Here is an 18459-nt window from a genome sequence, read left to right on the forward strand (position 1 = left end):
TAGAGACTTCCTACGCAATGAAACAAATACAATCTTACCTCCAAATAAACGGTCCCAGCACCGCCGTTCCTAGATCCCGCGCCTCCAAAGGCACACAGGGAGCCAAACCACCACTCGCGATCTTGCCAGAAGATTGCCATCCGTCCTCCACCCCCTCCCCCACCGTCTCCATTGCCATTTCCTCCATTAGTAGCAATGGTCCCCGACCCCTCCAGGGCACGGGTATGGATGATGATGCTACCCCCACTGCCTCCCCCTGAGCCGCTTGTTGCGCCTGTCTGACCGCTCACGGAGATCGTCCCTAAAGGGAAATGCAAGTGCAATCACGTCTGTAGACCGCGGTAACGGAGGTTGTGCGTATCTTCATTTGTTCTTTGCTCGTCAAATGTTTTATTTTTGGAAGTTTGCTGCTTATCGCAAGCGACAAATTATAATGGCCATGCTCCCATATTTTCTTCGCAGGCACGTTTTCTTGCTGAGAAAACAGCAGGAAAGAAACAAACAAGAAATGGCTGCCCCTTCTATGGCTGAAGGGGCAGCCATTTCTGGCTGATCCCATCTAACATTCCAAATGATCGATAGTAGCTCACCTTCAACCACAAGAGCCGTCTCGATGTCCAGTCTGAGGAGGCCCCCTCCGGCACCACCCTTCCCACCGGTGCCGCCCCCACCGCTTCCAAATACTTGGGGGCTTCTATAGTCACCGTAAGGGGATCCAGTAATGGGCGTGGCAGCCCCCTGGCCCCCACGACCGCCGTACCCTGCACCTGACGCACCAGCTGATCCTGACCCGGCCCCCTCGCCATCACCTGGTTAAGACAAATCAGTTGGTCACGCAACTTGCTCAAGCCATTTTGTCACGCAAGTTTGTCCCGCAAGCTTGTCACGCAATTTGGTCACATAAACTTGTCACATAATTTGGTCACATAATTTGTCACATAATTTGGTCACGCAATTCGATAAAGTAAACTAGTCACGCAATTTGGTCACGCAAGCTTGTCTCGCAAGTTCTGTAGTGCTGAATGATTTTGTCGCTGTTTTTATAAGGCTAATAGCATTTAGCACAATTACGACATTTAACTATAATATAAATATAACATCATTGCGCGCGGAGAGCATATTCTGTCTACTTTCCGCCAGCCTTTTTTAACAAGGCTCAGCAGTGGGGTTTCCTTGTTATTCAGGGCCATAGCAGGGCCGTATTTTCAAAAATTAAAAAGAAATGACCAGTAGGGGCGTGGCTGTGCCCTCCCCAATATTGTTTTAAATGTTTCTGTATTGTGCCCCCCTCCCCCAATATTTTAAGGCCTGCTACGGCCCTCTGTTATCAACTATGTAAAATTGAAAATAGATTATATTTGGTCGCTATTTTATCTCACCTCCGAGCCACCCTTTACCGTCAAGAGACAATACACCATCAGGATCCACGACCAGTGATTCCGCATGCATTCTCAGCGACCGAGCCTCTACTCGACCTCCTGCCTCTATATTTATCAGCCCCTCCCGGCCAACAGGACCATGATCCTTCACGACACTAACAAACCATTGGTCTGATTGGTTTGCCTGTGTGCTTTGAAAGACGAGCCGCCCAGTCTTCTGCACGCTGATGCCGACAAATGTGAGGTTGCGTGGACTGTGGACGAAAATTGGTAAAAATAAAGGCGTAAAAATATTTCCGTTGTATCTTTTTAGTTTGATAATAATATTCATTATTAATATCATCATTAACAAAATTTAAAAAATCTTAAAGCATCATTAAAAATAGACGTTGCTGCTTATTGTACCTTTGCAAGAAGCACAGGCAGGATACCACACCTTACATTTGTTAGGTTTATTTGTATCTTGGGCATTAAAAATATGCTAAAGGGAACAACGATATATACGTATGCCGTTACGACGAGCATGATGGTTTGTCGCTTGGAAAAAAAGATAGCAATGCAGCGACTACATTTTTATTTGACCAGTTACACCACTAGAATTAGACCATCAGCAATTTAAGCATCGTAATAACACAACTACACTGTACCTTGATTGCTCAAAGATAACGGTGGCTCCATATCCAACCATTAGCCTCGCCCTTTGTCCCAGCACCCTCCCCCACACAGACACATGTGAGCTACGGGCGATGGACGGGTATTCCAGGCTCAATGCTTCTCTTATCTCTACGGTACCATTAGGCAGCACAAGGGTACCACCCTCATAAACAAACGGCGCCCACGTGATATTGATGCGCTGGTACCCGGATGTTGACGTCATCTCTAGAGTAGTATCGGGCGCCACGTGGATGTATCCCGTGTCGTCGCCATATATGGTATGGACGGTCACGTGCGTGTGTAAGCGCGGGAAAAAGAGGTGTGCTCCCCCGTATACCTCGATGTGGGTAAAGTCGAAGGTGAAATTGTCTCTGGGTGAGTTGAGGTACGCAACAGCTCCTGTAAAAAGCATTTTATAAAGGTTTCCTGAATAATTACTGGGATGCCTGTGGTAGCCCAGCTATAAAAGGCATCAGGTATCCCAGTCAACCCCGCGCGCAGGGTCTAGTTGAGAAAGGTCTATGTGTTTCTCGGAGCTTATAGAAAGCCAATCCCGCCGCACCACCATTTAACGCTTTTGCTCAATACCAGGTCATGCGCGGCATGTCATCCATTCCAATCTATCTAGTTCACGCAAATAACTGGGAAATTCAACTGAAAAGTAGTGCAAAGAGAAGTTGTACTTTAACATGCAAGTAATGACAAGGGAGTGGCTGAGCGACATTGTTAAATAAAAAAGCTGTCAGTTCTCGTATTATCCACAAGACATGAAGTCTTACCTGTCTCTTTAAACTGCTCGTAATTCCCAAAGTCTTGTGAAACCTGGTAAACGATCAAACAATTCTCTATCAGTCGTTGTATTCTCATCTTAGCAAAATATCAAGTGTGATAAAGCATCAGGTCCTCCCGGACTAGAGCCGTCAAATTCTGGCTCTCTGCATTGGGGCTGGTAAGTAGCCAGGGCGTGGCCTAGAGGGCCGGCCCCCCACCTTTTATCAGCCAAAAATACAGTATGATACTAAGTCACTTTTGGGCCCCCTCCAGTTAAAAATCCTGGCTACGCCGCTGTGGGGACTTTAAATATCTCGTTTTCTCGGATACGGACGTTGAGTCGGTGGTCGCATCTCTCGTGACACAACCTGTACTTTGAGGAACTTAAAAGAACCGCTCGAGACAGTCGTCCGCGAGACCATCTTCAGTGGCACTGTTTACATTTTAAGTTAAACTAATGACTGTAACGAGATAAAGTCAGTTGCGCGTGAAGCGCTAGACAAAATAAACCAAGCGCTATACAAACAAATACATGTTTCTTTATAAGAACGCCTCCGTCAAAACAATTAACTATTGTATTCGCTTTACATTGACATCGATCCTTTGTTGTCAACCCCCAACTTCCTGACCATTAAATGCCTTATTCTCTTACCATTGGCTTCAATCCTTTGTTGTCAACCCCCAACTTCCTGACCATTAAATGCCTTATCCTCTTACCATTGGCTTCAATCCTTTGTTGTAAACCCTCAACTTCCTGACCATTAAATGCCTTATCCTCTAACCATTGGCTTCAATCCTTTGTTGTCAACCCTCAGGTTCTTGACCATTAAATGCCTTTATCCTCTAACCATTGGCTTCAATCCTTTGTTGTTAACCCTAAACTTCCTGACCATTAAATGCCTTATCCTCTTACCATTGGCTTTAATCCTTTGTTGTCAACCCTCAGGTTCTTGACCACAGGGTCTCTCCCCTCCAGATACACGATACCCGGTCCTCCATTCTCGCTCCCACTCCTTCCCACTCCACCGTTGGCTACAGTACCGCTGCTATGGTAACCGCCGCGCGTGTAGGTTACGGTGATGCGACCTCCAGCTCCGCCACCCCCTTCCCCTTGCCCGTCACCCCCTACCGCCTGGATGGTCCCGGTGCCGGTGAAGGTGTGAGCCACCGCCCACAGGGAGCCGCCGCTGCCACCACCAGCGTTGCTCGACTGCAGAAGAATTAAGACTTTGTCAGTCTCCGGCAGAGAACAAGCTCAAGGCAGATAACAAGGTCAAGGTACTGTGTGTGCTTATTCAATACTAAGTACAATCATTGACCCTTTTTAGGGGCTCCTCTGACTTGTTTTTTTCTGATATTAATAACAAGGACTTTTCATGTTACCTGTCGGGCCCAAAGGATATATATTCCGTACACGATAATTAGGGTACTTCCCTTTATCTATTTTTAAGTCTAAAGTTCTCGTATAAAAAAATACAATCAAAAGAGGGGGGGGGGGGGGTGTTCAAGGGTAACCTTCTTATATCTATACTGGTCATCTGCAAACCATAGATAGTCATGTATCATATTTAGTATACTGGCTTGAGATCGAAACATATCACATACTTCTCAGTAAGGCCAATGTTCTGCTGGCTGTAAGTGTATTAAGGCGGGCTTCACGCACCTATTTGCTTGGTCGATCTTATTTATGTGACGATACTCACACGTCACCCTCCCTCCCCCCACTGTACAAGAAATACTGACCTTGCCTGGCATTCCGTTCGTCTCGATTTCTCCGTTCACTTCCAGAACATTCTTCACCGTCATCTGGATTCTCCCCCCTCCACGTCCACCAGTGCTGGCCACAGATCCACTTCCGCCCCCGCTACCCCACGTCCCAACAGTGAAAATATCCCCAAACGGTAATTTCAGAGCACGCGTACCTCTTCCTCGCCCTCCCCTCCCACCATAACTAGCGCCAGACCCCCCAGATGGCGACAGCGTGCCTGCCCCAGGCCCCTCACCGCTAGCGCAGCCGCCGCCTGTGACAGAGACTCGGCCCGAGGCTCCCACAGTCACGCTATCCGCGTCGATGTATAGTGAGCCGCTTTGTAGAATACCGTTGATAAGTACACTTTTATATAATAAGGTAGTGTTAATAGCGCCTTGGTCCTTTCCAATAGGATCCCCCTGATAGTTGATACTGACCCTTCCACCAATTAATATTGAGAAGGATTGGCCTCTTATTGGGTTAGCAGGACCTAGTAAAGACTTGGTTTGAATGAGGCCGCTGACTGCAAGTTGATTGATGTTTAGATGAAGGCTGGTCTCAAAATAGAACTTCCCCGCGCTGCCAAATACATCTAAAGCATTCCATGAAGCTCCTATATCAAGGTTACCTATACGCATTACTCCCTCGATGGTCACCCTGTCTGCTAATAAAGTCGTGAGGGACTTGGACGAGACATCGACATTTCCCTGAGAGCCAACTCTAAAATGAGGAATGTTTTGCTGAGAAAGACCTTTCAGGTTGATTGCACTCAGCGAAGTGAAAAAACCATTCAGCACGACTCTATCAAACGAGTAGGAATTGACTGGGTCGAACACAAACGTACCACCTTGTACACCAAGCTCCTTCCAGCCTGGATCAATGCTCAGCTTTTTTCCAAGCAATGAGCCCGCGATGTTCACGTTTTGTGCATAGATTACCGAAGTACCATTCAATAGCAAGTAAGCGGATGTAGAGCCTGGCGCAGGCGCGATCGAAGATAACTCCATCTTTCCAGTGGCTCCTATCGTGATGTTGCTAGAGACCGCTGGTAATCTCCCTTGTATGAGTACAGACGTATTTACGGAAAATGTCCCTTCCACGTTGAGTGCATTCGCGCCGAAAGGTCCATATGGAGCGAAGTCTAGCACACCATGCTGACGAATATTGACCGATAGGATGCCTATTCCTACCGACAACGCTGCAGGTCTTAAGATGCCATCGATGTCCAAGTTATTGAGGGAGAAATGCGACACTTTTCCATTACCGAAAATGTTGAATTGCGAGTTGGTCTGCATAGTGAGGGAGTTGGCTGTCAAGTTAATAGGGCAGCTGACCAGAATTTTGGCGCCACTTGAAAGCGACAAGTTACTGCTTGCGAGATCCAACATCCAGTGACACGAACTCGGGTTAGTGACGTCGTAATTCAACAGCCTCAGCTCACCATCGATGTCAAGACTATCAAAAACTAAAGCTCTCGGAGAGGAATCGGGAAACATGGTGAGAACACCCGAGTTTCTGCCGATGCTCACCAGAGGGCGGTTCACGAGAGTAAAAGCACCATATATGGAGATCGTGCGATCGAGGAAGATTTTTGACGAACCCGACAACAAGAGCTCCCCACCTTTGAAGACTTTCGTACATGGGGATAGACCGCTGCTGACTTGCAGGCGCGTGTATGGCGAGACATACAGGTATCCCGTGCCATCGTCCGTTACTTGTGCGACATTCAGCTGAACTGTTGAGCCAGTGAGCATAACTTGTGCCCCTCCTGTGACCTCCAGGCGGTCTATTACAGACGGGTTCTTTAGCGATGTTAACCATGCGACACCCCCTACGAACAGTGAGCATTTTAGTATGTAATTTAAGCACGTTTCGTTGGATGACAAACAGATGACAATCAGGCAAGAAAATAACCTAATAGTGTCTTACCAGTTTGTTTGAAGGATTCAAAGTCGGTGGTGATGATTACCTAAGAAACCATAAACAAAACACAACATCTATTGGTTCCAGAAAGTATACATAACAACCACTGTACTTTCAACCGAAGTTTTCGCCATTGATACTTGCCTTAATACAGTGTTCATAAATAAGCATAATATTCTTCTTTATGCAAATAAACACTGACATACTCTTTGGAGAATGAAAAGCATGCACACAATTCACGCATTCTAAAAAGTATGTCACCCCTTGGCCACCATATTGTCACAATTTTCCAATAAATAATCCATTCATTTTAATTTTAATTTAATTTTCACTTAAATAATTCATTTAATAGTCTGCTGAAATAGTTCGATTCCCGGTCGTGATATGGATATGAACTTTTTGTTTCTAGGCCAGGATGTGAGACTCTAAATACATGAGTAATAGGTTTTTTAATGTTAAGCGATTAGAATAAGGTTTATACTGCACAAGCGCCATATAAATGCTAAAAAGTTTTGGTCAAAGAAAATAACGTTGATGATATACATTATTCGCTGTGGCGATGTGTTTTTTTTTGGCATGTCTCGATGTAACGATGCGTGTGGCGTGATGTGTGATGCGCGCTACGTACCCTTGGGCGCCGGCCTTGATTATCTACGCGCAGAACACGTGACAATGCCCCTGACTCGTATCCACTGATGTAAACCGTCCCAGGCCCTCCTGTTTCTGGGGAGCCATCTGTGACAGGGGGAGGCAGTCAGTAAGAATACGTGAAAATGGTAGCTTGCATGTCTTGCGGTGTGTTGTACTAAACATCTGCATATTTTGAGACTCACCATTTGGTTGTACATAATTGCACGAAGGATTACTCGAAACATCTAGGGATAACAAATTATATTTGCAAAATTATTAAAACATGTTTTGATAATTAAAACGAACGATCAATACCGAAACCCCCTTCTAATAAATCACAATTTTGGGCATTTACGAGTTAAAAAGAATTGGGAAGAAGGAGATCAAATCAAAATGCGCGGGAAAGGATGGGGGAGGAGGGACTAGAAGTCTCAACATATTTGTCACAAGGTGGATGATCTACGACGCGCGCTAGCGGAGCCATCCTGACAGTGTTTTGAAGTCAACCAATTAAAACCAAGGATGTGGAGAAACGTTATTTTTGATTGACGTTAGCTTCACTAACTAACCTGCTTAAAAATGCTTGTGTGTCTTAAACACAATACACATTGTATTTGTGGCGCGCGTCACACTAAAACACTTTGTATTGGTGGCCACGGTAGCGCGAGTCACACTATAACACTTTGTATTGGTGGCCACGTTAGCGCGCGTCGCACTATAACACTTTGTATTGGTGGCCACGGTAGCGCGAGTCACACTATAACACTTTGTATTGGTGGCCATGTTAGCGCGCGTCGCACTATAACACTTTGTATTGGTGGCCACGGTAGCGCGAGTCACACTATAACACTTTGTATTGGTGGCCACGTTAGCGCGCGTCGCACTATAACACTTTGTATTGGTGGCCACGGTAGCGCGCGTCACACTATAACACTTTGTATTGGTGGCCACGGTAGCGCGAGTCACACTATAACACTTTGTATTGGTGGCCACGGTAGCGCGAGTCACACTATAACACTTTGTATTGGTGGCCACGGTAGCACGCGTCACACTATAACACTTTGTATTGGTGGCCACGGTAGCGCGCGTCGCACTATAACACTTTGTATTGGTGGCCACGGTAGCGCGCGTCGCACTATAACACTTTGTATTGGTGGCCACGGTAGCGCACGTCGCACTATAACACTTTGTATTGGTGGCCACGGTAGCGCGCGTCGCACTGTAGCAGCACCCTGATTTTTTTTAAATAAAAAAAAAACCACAATATTTACGTCCTGAAAACAAACAGTATCAGATGGCCACCTTTTGGGTACCCGGAGACTTGGACTCTCATAGCGATGTTATTTCGCCAGGTCAAGGGGCGAAAGCGAATACTCCTTGCGTACACAGGCGTCGCCAGCTCATGTTTCACGATTGAGTTGCTGTCAGAGTTTCCTGCAAAAATTTGTCTTTCTGCGCTCTCCTAAAGTAAATAGATAAAAAACAAACACTCATGCTACAAAAACATTGTCAAATAAATATACATGAACTGAGGACATTTATATTTGACATAACGGAGCACCAAAAAGTTGAAAAAAAAATAAGGTTATATAAGATAAACTCTTCTACTCACGGTATATTCGAAGTATCCTGTTGGCGTCTCAAAGCTCTGGTATTCCAGATAGTATGACGTCACCCATTCACTACCGCCATATCGACCCTGCGTGGCGATGTCAGTGACGTAAGCAGCAGTGTTCAATGTTACCTGTGTGAGGAATTACAGTTTGGTTAAGGTGGTCATAGCCTATTTTTATCGGATGAAGTAAGACCTATTTCTCTATAGGGATATGGTTGGATATCATATCATCATTTTCCCCTGATTCTTCCTTTCACCTTTCGATATAAACGCGCGATTGTATTACGCCGCTGCCCAAACTTTTACAGATTGCACTACGGACAATATTATTTTGCAATAAAAAACTTACTATGCTGTGTGATTGATAGTAAATCAATACTAACCATTCATCACAGTATGACTTTATATCTTATAACTTGAAGAATAAGAAGAATCGTTATTTGCTAGACAAGTGCAGATATCGGAGAACAAATCACCATGAATCTCGCTGAGCCTTGCATCAAGTCCGAAATGCCACTACTGTTGCAGATTCTGTTTTCCTCTTCGCTAAACTCAGCTCAAGTTTTTTGTTGCATTCCTTGCATCAATAGACATTTAATATCTCCTAGCAAAGACTGTTTTTTTTTTTTTGCTTTTGGTTTCTTAAACTTTGCCGCATTTTTGTTAAATCGCTAAGCCAATAGAAATCAAATAATCGATGAATAAATTATTTCTTTCACTTGTTGGTAGCATATAAAACAAAAGCTAGTTCATCACACGCAAGCAAAAAAAATGTACCGTGTTCTCATTGGTAGGAAATGTAATGCTTTTCACAAATCAGCTTCTAATTGGAACTAGTGTTTGTTCATGAAATTCTTATGCCAATGAATACTACTGTTGTTGTTTCAGCGTATCAAATGGAACGTCATTTTCATTCAATTTGTATTGGTTTTACAAAGATAGTGGCCTCGTATAGAAATGTGCCCACGAACTGTCTATAAGTACGACGCGCTAATCGCCACAGGAGCACGTGTTGAAAATGTCTTCTACAACATCAAAGGCCCCGGTAGCCATGTTCCTCTTGCTTTTTTAATCTTTCTTGGGGTTGCTTTGATCCGAGATGTCTCGCATAGATGTACTAGGTGGAGAATTGATGTCGTTGTTGACTAAAAATTGGATTTCCATAAAAATGCCTGCGTAACGGGGTGTAGTTGGATATCCTTAAAAAATGAAAAATATATATATATATATATCAAGGTATCATTAATATTGTAGACGTACCTCTAGATATTGAAATAAGAAATTAATCTTGCTAACCCCCAGCCCTTTAGCCACCTTACCCCCTACACACCGTTTGGTGTAAACTGTATACTAGATCTCGTTATTCAAGGTTTATTTATTATAATAATTATATATAGTCTTCCAGTTGTAGATAAAAGCTCTTTTTTCCGCGTTTTCTTGTTTGCGTATTGTTTTGTTTATGTGCGATGGATCTAAAGAATCTACTTTCATTTCGAGGTAGGAATAATGCCTTTCTAGATAACGATAAAAGACAATTGTGTTTTCAGCTACAATTAATCTATCGATGCAATGAAACTACGGCAAGTATTGGAATTCTTTTTTCAGATTTGATTTTCCGCGCGCTCGAAGGTTTGTTTACACATCTTCCGAAATTGTTTTGAATAGGATTTCTCATTTTATATTTTTGGAGATAGACTTATTACTGTATACTTTTAGTGTGTTTTTCTTGAGAGACACGGAGGTCTAAAGGTCATTAGCCCTTTTTGTTGCGAGTGTGATCCTCTCGCTTACAAAAACGCGTAAGTTAGAACTTTTCTATCCGGTATAATCTTGAAATAAAAACCATTTTGCACACCTCCTCTCCGGCAATGTGTGGAAATAGTATGGTTTCGGAGTTGTCTAGTTCAGCCGTTTTTTCGTAAAAGGTGGTCAACAGTCCATTCCTTAGCGTATTTTATATAGTCTAGATAACCTCTACAATCCCCCTCCCTCCCCACCCATGATGTAATAATGTAAACTCACCTCTTGATATTGCTGGAACTGCTTGAACTCGACACTTCTTCCCCTACTCCCTCTCCATAGCCCCCTCCCCTTCACCTCCTCTCCCTCGGGGTAATACTGTAAACTCACCTCTAAATATTGACTGGAGCTGCTTGTACTTGGCATCCATCCACCCGCTTGTCCTCGGTAGTCGAGGGTTGCATAGGCCGCACTGTATCTCACAGGATAAATATATAGTTCGCTGGTTGCTGAGAGACTTCCAGACAAAACTGTGATCTCCCGCGCTGCAAGTAAATTTCAAAGCCAGAAAACGTGACAATTAAAAAAAAAGTTGTGGGAACACAAGTGTGAATTTAATTCTTTATTAGCGGAACAGAACGAACAAGGAATCAATCAAACGCAAATAAGTCTTGCAAAATGAAATGACTTTGTTGAGATGGAAAATGAAGACAAGTCATTTAATTGTATTATTGGAACCGTAGAAATATTTGGGGAGGGGGGCACAGCCACGTCCCTACTGTTCATTTACATATTATTTATGAAAGTGCTGCAGGGGGGGGGGAGGGGGGGCACGTGCCCCCTGCGCCCCACCCCCTGCCACGCCCCTGTTGTAACAAGGGAATATTGTCCACCCTCTTGGTAACATTCACATCAAGCATAAGAACTACGAAGATGTTCATCCTTGTTCCACCCCTCCCCCCCACCGATCATTATCGATCATTTAAATCCTCCAAAGGTGTACGTACTGACAGGAGAGAAAGCATGTATTGTTACAAAAAGACTGGTAATTCGGTATCTGTACGTATTATTGCCTTGTTACAAATAGACTGGTTATTAGGTATCTGTACGGAACGCAGCGATCCGGGAATGGATAAGACAAATAAGCTCTCAGATTGTTCAGACAGTTCAGAGGTTAAGAGTATTTGTGTCATCGATTATTCAGTTCGCAAACAGTTTAGCTCGACAAGTGGAGGCAGATCTCTAGACCGTGGACATAAACAAGTTTTGGATAAAAATATCAAAGACTTATAACAAGTTGTATTTCTCAATGTGTTTCTTAATGTATTGAAATAGATATCGATTTTTATGGGATAATAGTTTGCCAAACGAGACCACACACGCAGTACTCGAATTTTATCTCGTTAAAAAAATCAGTCTTTACTAAACCTATAGAATGTACAATGCTGCTCTTTGGCAAAGAAGATATGAAGATATCGAGCTCGAGGCAAAAGCTATACGGCGAAAACAGCTAAGGACACTCTTGTTTTAAGACTTTGTTATTATGCACCGATAAAAAGAAATTCCCAATACATTAGTTTGTACATTTTAAAAACCCACCCCTCCCATATGAGATTTTGGATGAAATGCGCTGGAATGTGGACCTGCTGAAGCAAGTTTCGAATATGATACAAACAAAATATGAAACCATTTACACGACGTGACAGCAAATGCACTGTGGCAACAAGGGAATTAATCAGCGGTCATCACTTTGCATCGGCAGTCAAACGGAAAAATATTCACAGTTAAATTGAGTACATGAATCCTAGCACGCAGCGCACAAAATGCAGTCTACTGGCGCATGTATATTATTTCACTCATAAGTTTTCTTTAGTTTACTTCGCAGCTGAATGCTCTAATGTTCCTAATTGGAAACCGTGCATGGCCCGTGATATCGTATAAAACAAACGTTTTAGAGATTACAAATGATTAAGATAATAATCTGCTGACTCTAAATTTGTCTTACTTTACATATGTATGGGGTATTTGCATAAAAAAAAATAATTCCTCACAAACGGCATGCGATGCAGCCTAACCGGTAATTAGGACGAGTTTGACTAGTGGGAAAAAAAAAACAAAAACAAAAAAACATCACGTTAGGCTTATCTGTGATATCAAATAAGTTTGAAGACAAATTAACAATTTTTTTTTATAATAAATTTTCTTGTTGTTGAGCAAAACAAAGACATACCGGTTTTTCCGCCATGAGCATAGATTTTTCCACGAAACGCCCCTTGCTTGAACGACACGGAGATCCGACCACCGCTACCACCTCCACCGCGGCCACTACCTCCAAGCCCCCCTACAGCTTCCATCCTCCCTCCGCCATCAATCTCATGACAGCTAACATTCATTCCACCGCCGCTTCCCCCTCCGCCATCGCCGCTTCCCCTCTGACCCGTAACCCTTATCACACCTTCATGAACCAGCTTTCCCGCTTGCACTATTAACAGCCCTCCACCCTTACCACTACCGCCTCCTCCCCCCTTGCTCCCCGGTAGCCCTACATTGAATGGATCACCGTAGGGGACAGCTTGGGCGGAAGTAAGGGCTGCAGTGCCGGTCCCTCCTCTGCCTCCGTAGCTACCACCCGAGCCGGAAGTAGCTCCCGCTCCGAGGTCCGACCCTTCAAGATTATAGCCTACATCAAGCTCCCCTTTCGCCTGGATCTCCAAAGTTTGCGTCACTTGAAGTTTGTGTCGGCTCTTGCCTGCGCTAGTCTCGAAATAAACCCTACTGTTGATTACCAAGGACAAGTAAGTGTGGTCACCAGGAGTGAATTTGCAGGGTGCGATGATAGTCGTCGTGCTGTCAGTGCTGCACAAATCCAAGGACTGACAGTGAGGCAAAGCCACGAATACAAGCCAAGCACTGATCCAGACCGATAACATCGCTGCGAGCTGCGGCCCTCGATTCTGCTGACTCCAATAAATCCAGGACTACTTGTATTCACATGGCAGAAATATCACTGATGATTCAGCTGAGATCTGCACTCAAAATTATAGCAATTTCGGTTAACTTCTCGCTTTAGCTTTTATACTAAACGCGGACAAGACAAGATTGCGTCGAGGTTTCCAGATCCACCGAGGAATATATGTAACCCCTGCCAATTCTCAAGGATTGAACAATATCGCTCTATCATTTGTCACGTTAGTCTGCATGATGACTAACTTGTTCTAACAGTGTGACATGACAGTCGATTGACAAAAGAACGTCGTCAACCGGCTTTGCGACAAGCCCGCATGTAAGCATGGGTAAAAACCACTGAAGCGCCTAGCTGAATATATTACAGTACTTACCCGCTTATTAGAACCTAGGTTCTTATTCAAAGGGTACTACAGTTGAAGCTCTCGTAAGCGACCACCTCGGGAACTGAAAATTGTGGTCGCTAACGGAGCTGGTCTCTTACGAGAGCTTGCTCTCATAAGCGACCACTGGGCGTCAAAAACTTGAACGATAGGTGTTGGTCGCTTACGGGAGCTTAACTTAAATGCTGGAATCGAAAAGTTATCGTGATAAATAACAACGCTGTAATATTTTGGTTTATTGTTTGATTTTAAAACTAGGTATTTGACTCATCATGAGACTGAGTTGTTTTATTTAATAGCAATTAATTCTACACAAAGTAGCTCGTTATGCTCCGTTTATATCGACGACTTAAGCTTTTCGTCATGAGAATATCTTCTTCGTCTACGACGATCGCATGGCGTCTTTTGTTAGCAGATTTCTAAAGCGTGCAACAAACAAGTGGTGGCTATTATAACTGGAAAAAGGATAAATCGTAGAGCTGGCAATGGACTAGAGATTCCTTGCATTTATACATTTTCTGGAGACAAAGAAATGTCAATCCCATGGTGGAAATTGAAGTTAAGAAAATTGTAATTATGAAATTCTTTAATGGTTGCCTACTGGTTGCCCACAAGGTTGCCTACTACGCTTTATATGTGATTTCAGCATGTATTGGATATGATGTTTATCAGGTGTTGACCGATGTTGTAAAGCCAAAAATCATTGTTGTCGCTTACAAGAGCTTAAAAATAAAAGAAAATCTCAGTTGGTGGTTTGAAATTGTGGTCGTTAACGGAGCTGGTCGCACCGATAAGTTGGTCGCTTAAGAGAGCTTAGAATTACAAAGTTTGTTTAACAATTCAATCGGTGATTCGTGATCGTGGTCGTTAACGGAGCTGGTCGCACCGATAAGTTGGTCACTTACGAGAGCTTAGAATTACAAAGTTTGTTTAACAATTCAATCGGTGATTTGTGATCGTGATCGTTATCGGAGCTGGTCGCTTACGAGAGCGACCCTCAGAGAGCTTCGACTGTATTTAAAATTTTAGGCTTCTTAGGTTCTTATATAGGTTCTTAATTTTAATGAAAAGTTTTTATATGCTAATGGCTGGTAGAAGTGGTATTAATAAAATGTCAATACCGACCTGGCCTTCGTAGAATATGTGGTCCTTAAGGAATTCATGTTTTAGTTCACTGCTTATGAATCACGATTTTCATCATTGCTTGGAGGTTCGTTTTTTAAATAAGAACCTTTTTCAAATTTTAGGCTGAATAGGTCTAGATTGTTATTTTTAGGCTAACAGGTTCTCTTAAAAATTATTGGCTAATTTACACCTATTTGAAATAAGGTTGCACTTGGAGAATCTATGTTTCGTAACCCGCATTGCTTCATGTTCGAAAAATATAAGCGTAAATAAAATTAAACACAGGTTTAGAAATCTTGTTTATCTGCCTCTAAACGCTCACACGGCGTTCAGGGGCCAGGATTCAGCCATTCATACGTTACCCATGAACCACTGCAAGTAACGATACATTGATTATTGAAATATGTGTATACAGCTAGGCGCTTCAGTGTTTTTTACCTATGCTTATATGCGGGCTTGTCGCTTAGTCGCGAAGCCGGTTGACGACGACCTTTTGTCAATCGACCGTATCGCTTTTGTATATAAGAATATGCGTGACACCTACGCTCTCCTAAGGATTGAATGATAACATTGCAGCAGCTTTTGTCACGCTAGTCTTCATGATGACTAACTCGTTCTGAGTGTGGCGTGACGTGATGACATTCGCTATTGTGTAGAAGAATACATGCGTGAACTTCCGGCTTGGAAGGAATGTTTTCTGCTATGTTTATTCTAACAATAGATCAAGGGGTGTGCAAATGGTTTGACGGAATTCTTTGAAAATTAAAATAGGAAAATTCATACATCGTGAATACTTATTCTGTCTCAATAAGTCAAATTAGAATGACTCGAAATCACCCGATCTTACTTGGATGTACACAGGGTTGGCGGACAGAGAAAGTGTGTGTGTGCTGATATACGTGTACACACCTATTTACGGGATACCTGTGGCACACCTATTTACGGGATACCTGTGACACACCTATTTACGGGATACCTGTGGCACACCTATTTACGGGATACCTCGTTATAGCCAAGCTACCTTCCAACCGCTCTACCACCAACGAACCTCCCGGTGCCTTCGGTTGCAAAAAAAAAAAAAAAAAAAAAAAAAATGCCTAACCTGCACCTATATTAGAACCGATGGCCAAACAAGCTACACATTCTGCTTAACAGGTGAAACACGACCTATAACCTCCCACATAACCTGCAACACTAATAACGTGATTTATATGATTCATTGTAACCGCTGTAAACTATATTGGGGAAACTAAACGCAAATTAAAAGAACGCTTTAATGACCAACGCAGAACTGTAGACTTGCAATCTCGAATACCAGCTCACGCCGCTGAACACTTTCTAAAACCTAACCACTCCGCTTCTGACATAGAGCTCATACCTATTGAAAAAATTACAAGTAAGCGCGACTCCATCCGCAAAGCAAGAGAAGCCACACTAATAGCTCGCGCTGGCACTCTTGACTCCGGTGGGCTCAACGGCGTGAAGAAACGGTTAAGTAATCTACATCCTATTTACCATCATCCACTGATTTTTTTCTTTTGTTAGTTAATCATCAATAAACTTTGTACATATACTAGCTGTATAACATGCCACTGTATTTTTCTGTCAAAATATCGTTAAAAAAAACTTTGCGTTGTTGTCGACTTTTTCTTTTAAAGGTAATTTTAGTGGCACGTTGTTTACATGGTCAGCAGTCTCTCCCTCGACGTTCCTTTCACTTTCCACGATGCTTGTGCGAACTCCTTGACTCGGATCTTCACAAAGAGACCGCTGTGCGACACTAGAACCCCAGTAGGGGTCCTAAATGGCACGTAACGAACACCTGCGAATTGGAAATAGCTAGTAAATGAAATGAAGGGAAATGATTCTTCTGCACTGCTCTTTTCTCTTCATTCATATCTTTTTTATCTGGGTATTAAAATATTTGATGAGTAGTAGATATTTAGTGAGTAATATCCTCGGCAAAAACTCGAAAACTGCCATTTGAGCTGTCGAATCCTGTTCATAACTAGTATATTGTCCAGGAAACACACAGCTGTCCCCATTAAGAGTGACTCCACGTTGTCCCCCAGGCAGGGTGGCATGTCTCGGTTTCAATGAAACTTGGCCAAAATAACAGCCTACCCAAAATATACAAATCGGGGGTGGGGGTGGTGGTGGTGGTGATCTCTACCAAAATCCCGCCAAATTCTTGGTTGAAATCAGGCGTGTCCTCTGCGCTTTGTTCAAGGGCCATCTTTTTCGTGTCTCACCTTCTCGGATACTCTCTAACGAGATGACATTTTGGAATAAGAGTTTTGACTTGTTTCTCTGTACGCTCAAAACCTTGAAGTACACCAGGCACTGAAAAAAAATAAATAAAAATAACCTCACAATGTCAAGGTACAAACACATGTAACAAATCACACGTTACTCATAAAAATACCTATGGTCATATCAAAATGTTACTTACCATCAAAATAACCGTTTAGTTATCTAAGTTTTTAATACCTTTTATCTTAATAGAGGGCAGGACGCATCAAAAGTTCTTCAATGTTCATAAATGTTGGCATATCATAGCCGAAGGAAGCAACTTTATTAAGAAGTGATAGCGTTTGAGGTGATAGCATTAAAAAAAAAGCCCCGAAACGGCTTTAAAACGAGTCAGTTAGTGTATCGCTAACATTACTTGGTCAGCGTCTCGCTAACATGACTCGGTCAGCGTCTCGCTAACATGACTCGGTCAGCGTCTCGCTAACATGACTCGGTCAGCGTCTCGCTAACATGACTCGGTCAGCGTCTCGCTAACATGACTCGGTCAGCGTCTCGCTAACATGACTCGGTCAGCGTCTCGCTAACATGACTCGGTCAGCGTCTCGCTAACATGACTCGGTCAGCGTCTCGCTAACATGACTCGGTCAGCGTCTCGCTAACATGACTCGGTCAGCGTCTCGCCAGCATTGCTAGGGGCTTTGGATAGGTATAGGACGCCTTTTTTTCTTGGGAGTTTATAAAGGTAAATTCATCCAAATCAGCATAATATAATTGACACAAAAATCGTGTGTATGCGTTGTCTGTTTGAAACCGCACATTGACCGTACATAGAAAAAACGGCGTTTTAACTTTGTCCAAGTCCATCTTACCAATTCTGGCATCGCAAGTTTGAATTGGTGTTTCGCATTGTTCCACTGGGGATTTAGCTTCTCGAAACGAATCTAAAAACAACAAGAAGCAGAAGACGTCATCTGCGTAGGCCCTCCGTAAGTAAACTGGTGACAACGCATAGCAAATACCATGTAACAGCACAGGGGCGTAGGGCACAAGGGGAGGGACATGCCCCCCCTCCCCCCACTTTTCTGAGCGGATGTTTCTTTAGAAATATATGAACGTCCCCCCCAACTTTCGCCCCCCCCCCCACTTATGGGACCACTCCGCCACCCCTACAGCAGTAACAAAGCGACATCATCAATAATACAAACAACAAACAAGCACACCAACAAAAACAACATTGACATCAGCGAAATAAGAAAAAAAAGACTTACAGCT

General features: G+C 43.3%; 2 protein-coding genes across 3 annotated transcripts in view; both read right to left on the minus strand.

Moving 5' to 3' along the window:
• Positions 1 to 14540, minus strand: part of LOC5520178 — a 131797-nt gene extending 117257 nt beyond the window's left edge. The window contains exons 1-14 of the mRNA XM_032365133.2: positions 12693 to 14540; positions 10853 to 11007; positions 8720 to 8851; positions 8410 to 8569; positions 7311 to 7352; positions 7106 to 7212; positions 6484 to 6523; positions 4548 to 6385; positions 3718 to 4014; positions 2813 to 2855; positions 2027 to 2432; positions 1380 to 1633; positions 591 to 809; positions 39 to 301 (exon numbers count right to left, since the gene is read on the minus strand). Of these exons, the coding sequence (XP_032221024.2) occupies positions 39 to 301; positions 591 to 809; positions 1380 to 1633; positions 2027 to 2432; positions 2813 to 2855; positions 3718 to 4014; positions 4548 to 6385; positions 6484 to 6523; positions 7106 to 7212; positions 7311 to 7352; positions 8410 to 8569; positions 8720 to 8851; positions 10853 to 11007; positions 12693 to 13392 (4656 nt within the window). The 5' untranslated portion in view covers positions 13393 to 14540. The remainder of the gene's footprint in view (positions 1 to 38; positions 302 to 590; positions 810 to 1379; positions 1634 to 2026; positions 2433 to 2812; positions 2856 to 3717; positions 4015 to 4547; positions 6386 to 6483; positions 6524 to 7105; positions 7213 to 7310; positions 7353 to 8409; positions 8570 to 8719; positions 8852 to 10852; positions 11008 to 12692) is intronic.
• Positions 14541 to 16189: 1649 nt separating this feature from the next.
• LOC5520180 (1-phosphatidylinositol 4,5-bisphosphate phosphodiesterase zeta-1) overlaps positions 16190 to 18459 on the minus strand; it is a 29769-nt gene continuing 27499 nt past the window's right edge. For both annotated transcript variants that reach the window (XM_032365137.2, XM_032365138.2), the window contains 3 exons: positions 18057 to 18128; positions 17187 to 17277; positions 16190 to 16756 (listed from right to left, as the gene is read on the minus strand). In XM_032365137.2, the coding sequence (XP_032221028.2) occupies positions 16614 to 16756; positions 17187 to 17277; positions 18057 to 18128 (306 nt within the window). In that variant the 3' untranslated portion in view covers positions 16190 to 16613. The remainder of the gene's footprint in view (positions 16757 to 17186; positions 17278 to 18056; positions 18129 to 18459) is intronic.

Source organism: Nematostella vectensis, chromosome 12 (genome assembly GCF_932526225.1).
Source record: "Nematostella vectensis chromosome 12, jaNemVect1.1, whole genome shotgun sequence".
NCBI classification, from domain to species: Eukaryota; Metazoa; Cnidaria; class Anthozoa; order Actiniaria; family Edwardsiidae; genus Nematostella; species Nematostella vectensis.